Source organism: Nesoenas mayeri, assembly GCF_963082525.1.
Source record: "Nesoenas mayeri genome assembly, chromosome: 17".
Lineage (NCBI taxonomy): Eukaryota > Metazoa > Chordata > Aves > Columbiformes > Columbidae > Nesoenas > Nesoenas mayeri.
This window is the reverse complement of record NC_137565.1, coordinates 3,817,459-3,821,829: the sequence shown is the minus strand read 5'-3', so window position 1 is coordinate 3,821,829 and position 4,371 is coordinate 3,817,459. Positions and strand designations below refer to the sequence as shown.

The following is a 4,371-nucleotide window of genomic DNA, read 5'->3' as shown; positions in this document are numbered from 1 at the left end:
TCTGATTCGCTACGTGAAAAAGTACGCGCGCCGCCGCGAGGGGATAGGCTTGTGTGGCTACGCGCCGCACGGCTTCCCAGATCCTGATTGGTACTGGGTGCGAGGCGCGCGTAAGCCCGCCCCTTGCACAAGCGATTGGCTTTCCAAGTGCCAATCAGCTTGGGGGTAACGCCCTCCTGCTTTGGTGCGCATGCGCAGAGGCGCCCGCCAGTGCGCGGGACCGCGGGGGTCGGTGCGGGAGTGCGCAGCTGTACGCGCCTGCGCAGTGCGGGGCAGGAGGGGGCGGTGGCGCGCGCCCCGAGTCGCCTGAGGTAAGAGGCGGCGGCGGGGCCGGGAGCGGCATCGGGGGGCGGCCCCAGCTCCTCCCGGGGCCGGGCTGCGGAGCGACCCGGGTCTCTGAGCCCGGAGGGAAGGCCACAGGCCTGGGAGGGCCGGTGTCGCGGCGCGGTGACCGCGAAGCCGCTGACCGGGGCCTCGGTGCCGGCGTACGGCAGCGCGTCCCTCCGGGCGCTCGGCGGCTCTGCTGGAATCCTGGATGCGCGGGCCAACAGATGCAGTTGCTTGGGCAAAGGTTTCGGCAAAAGTTGCTTTAAAACACAGTTTAATTGATTATCCCGAGCGTGCGGCGCAGTGCCGCCACTCTGCCGCCCCCGGCGTGTCCAGCTGCCCGTGTCCTTCCCAGTGACAGGGCCGGTCCGTTCTGTAACTGCTTAAAAACCGGGAGATGGATGTTCTGATTGACACAGCTCTTCTGCGGGCTATGCTTAAAAATCCCATAACCAAACCGCTTTTTTTTCTTTTTTAAATTAAACCATTATCTTAAGATCTTTTTTGCATTGTAACGGAGCGTTTCTTGAATCTTGAGAAAACTCTCCAGTACCTCTGCTCGTTTTACAGCATCAAGTAATAGAAATACAGCAAACGTTATTTTTCACCAGAGCTGTCAGTTTTGGTTTCAAAAAATGCCCCTTGGAACAGGTAGTGCCCACATTAAACCGGCTGTTAAGTAAAAAGGCTCATTTCTGAACTCTCTAGTAGTTCTGCTCATTTTTTCTGCATGTTTTTTGCAGAAAAATAGTTACCATCTACTAGTGCCACCAAGTGGACATCTTCACTTGCCAATAAAAGCTTTATGAAAATTATTTCAACAATTATGTTTAACTTCTATGGATATTTATTGCTAATTGCCACTTCTTCACATGCTGAAGTATTTTCTTCTGAATCAAATAAAACATTTTAAGCATAACAGCATATATTGTTTTAATTGCTTACCCAATGCCTTGTTGGAGAATGGCATTTGACAGCAGCAGAACCTGACGTTCCTTGTTACCCATGAGGATAACGCATGTTTCCATGCAATCTTTTCTGCCTGTTAGTAACTTGACTTGGGAAAAATCAGAATGCGAAGCCGTTGAAAACCCAGATCTTCTTTTTGGATTGTTTCCACCTCCTCTATGCAGTTTCCATGACTCTGAGCCAGCGAACACAGGAAGCCAAGATGTTATTAGGCCAGTTACGTTATACAAATTTACTGCTTCTTCCAGCAGATTTTATTCGATAGTTTAGAGCCCTGTTAAGGCAACCTCAGAGAATTCCTGCAGCCTCACGTCTCTCCCTTCCATGTAGTTCAAGCTTGTGGCCACATGTGAATTGCAGGAACTGCTGCCACTAAGACACAACCTGGGCACAAGTGGAGCATCCACTGAGGCTCCCCGGTCACACTGCAAGATACAAATATGCTCTCTTTCCTCTTTTTTAAGATATCTTTAGTATTTTCCAAGCATTGGTAGGAGTTCTAATTTATTTACTGTTTTCTGGATCCCTTTCAACAACAAAATAATAACTTTTACTATTTTAAGAAACCTAATTGCAATGAGAACTGAAGTTCCATTTGAAGTGGTAAATATTTCTAGGCAAGTGCCTATGAAACCAGTTCAAATATCCTTGAAAATAAATCTGACTATCAAAATATCGCTCAAGATGCGCAGCTAAACCAGATCATCCTAAAAAAAGGATTCTCACAGTAAACTCCGTTCCCCGCTTCTGTTCCAGGTTTCATTCCAGAGAAACTCTGTCCTCGCTTCTGTATGAATGTTCCAAGTTTCTTTCATTTCACGTTCTTCCTGAGAGAAGTACAAACACCAGCATGGAGACGGTGGATTTGGAGGACGCAGCAGTTTTCTCTGCCCGGAGTGCCCTCGCGTCAGGCAGCAGGGAAGAATTCATCTTCCAATCTCCTTGGGCTGACTGAGGCAGAGTTAAAAGAACAGTTTGTAAGAGGTGATGGCCCAGGAGGTCAGGCCACAAATAAGACAAACAACTGTGTTGTCTTGAAGCATATTCCATCTGGGATTGTAGTGAAGGTAATTATCTTTTATTTCATTACATCAGTCACGAATTGCATCATGTCTTCCAAGTCTCCTTGCCTAGGAAAGCATATTCACAGTGCAAATGTAATGGAGGAAAAGTTTTTAAGTACTGTTAAGGGTCTCAGCAAGAAGCAGTTTTGGCCATCAGTAGATAAACTTGGGGTCATTGCTGATCTTCCTGGCTCTGACAAACAGAACTGGTTTGTAGTTTGCACTAAGATGTATCTTCACTGTCACGTTCCCACCCCTCTTGTGAGTTAGTCAGAATATCTTCCTTAACAAGCTGATCATACTCACTGTACATTCTCTTTAAGCATTATTCTTACCTACTTCATGTGGATTAATACTTTGAAATTAATCTTTGCTTCCTTATCACAAGGGGAAGACACACTTAAGTTAAACTCAGAAGAATCTTTCCAAGGTAATATGGAAGCAATCTTGCTCACTGACAGAATTAAAGATTACTGCAGAAGTCTGACAAGTTACAGTAGCAAATAATTACTAGGCAGCCTCTCCAAAATATATCACCTGGCTAGAAAAGTCCCAGCAGTTCTTGGTGGGAGGATGCTCTTGGCTGGGGGGGCAGGGGAGATTCTTAACTGCAATGGCAGGAATATGCAGACTGAAAGGAAAAGCCGGAGAATAAACAGGTTAAAGATCCAGTAAAAATGTCCTATTGTATTTCTTCAGTGTCATCAAACGAGATCAGTGGAGCAGAACAGAAAGATAGCCAGAGAAATCCTGCAGGAAAAAGTTGACCTTTTCTACAAAGGTGAAGATAGTGATGTTTTTAAAGAGAAGAAAGCATTAGAGAAGAAGAAGCAAGAGAAAAAAAGGAAAGCAAAGGAAAACCTAGAAAGGAAAAAGCAGTTCAAAGAGATGCAACAACTGGATAAGAAATAAATGTGTGAAATACAGACTTGCCCCAGCAGGTTAAGGGAAACATTTAGAGTTTTCAAACTGACGGGTGATGTGGGGCTTCACAAGCACAACTGAAATGCTGAGTAGTGACCTGCTATTACTGTAAAACCAAAGCGATACAAGCGGACCAGTATTCCTACTTCTGCCCGCCACCATCTCATTAATCACATGTAGCAATCAGTTTTTCTGCCACGTTCAGAAGATGATAAACCAATCTGGTTAAAAAGGAACTAAAGACTTTCCACCATTGTGAACAGAGAAAATTCAATAGATCTCCTTCTCCCCAGGTGATACCTTACGATATTTTATAGGAGTTCCAGTATGTACAGAACAGCCCTAAAAGGTTCTAACTTCGCATCCCTACTCAGGCAATGCCTCTACTGCCATAAATCCTTTATGCACAGTGACCAGGTTTAAACCTGCTGGTTCTGGTGGTGTAAACAGACATGCTGATGGAAGAGACACCAGTCACTGGTTGCCGCCTTCAGATCTGCTAGCGGAACAAACGCTCTGTCCTGCTCCATTCTGCATGAAGTTTAAACAGAAGCTTTACAAATCTTATCTGGAGAGGTGATGGGCATCGGGGAGAAGGCGCTCCTGCAAGCGGAGGTCGGTCAGTCATGTTCTTCTTCCAGTTCAAAGGTAAAACTGGGTCATCACAGTTAGATAACCTGTGTTGGAAGCTGCTTCCCAAGGCAATGGAATCCAGTTCATGCACGCTGTGAAGTAATTAGCTTTGCTTCTTAGCACTGTATTTTCTTCAAGTATCTATAGCTCCATATGTATTAGATATCCTAGATATCACATTTTTCTTAGGATTTACATTTGATTGTACAATAGTGAATTACAGTCATTTATTCTGTTTATCCTATGCTGCACTTAAACTTGGACATTTTGGTATCTGCCCTGATTTTGACAGGTTCCCATTTCATACAAATACATCCAGCTGCATTTCCTTTGGAGCCACTCGTGAACTTCTCTGTTTTAATCTCATTAACAACTCTAATTGCTTAACCGGAACTTCAGTGTTTGGAGGGCGCCCTCACCAGCTGCCACCACGTTCTGCCCATCACCACTGAAA

The 4,371-nt window shown here is 45.3% G+C and overlaps 1 protein-coding gene across 3 annotated transcripts; it reads left to right on the top strand.

The window, feature by feature from the left end:
• The first annotated feature begins 223 nt into the window (after positions 1–223).
• Positions 224–4,357, top strand: MTRFR (mitochondrial translation release factor in rescue). Of its 3 annotated transcripts, none has more exons than XR_013922986.1 (4): positions 224–311; positions 2,053–2,363; positions 3,060–3,899; positions 4,210–4,357. XR_013922986.1 is itself a non-coding variant. In XM_080355458.1 (3 exons), exons 2-3 carry the CDS (start codon positions 2,088–2,090, stop codon positions 3,270–3,272), a joined length of 489 nt encoding a protein of 162 aa, XP_080211584.1. In that variant the 5' UTR covers positions 224–311; positions 2,053–2,087; the 3' UTR covers positions 3,273–4,357. The 3 variants fall into 3 exon arrangements, 1 of the variants encoding a protein (XP_080211584.1); XR_013922987.1 differs by having other exon boundaries at positions 3,060–3,932; XM_080355458.1 differs by having other exon boundaries at positions 3,060–4,357.
• The last annotated feature ends 14 nt before the right edge of the window (positions 4,358–4,371 follow it).

Coding starts and splice junctions, on each gene's coding strand:
- MTRFR (XM_080355458.1), top strand. CDS start 2,088: ATGAATGTTCCAAGTTTCTTTCATTTCACGTTCTTCCTGAGAGAAGTA. Junction 2,364..3,059: donor CATCTGGGATTGTAGTGAAG/GTAATTATCTTT, acceptor GTATTTCTTCAG/TGTCATCAAACGAGATCAGT.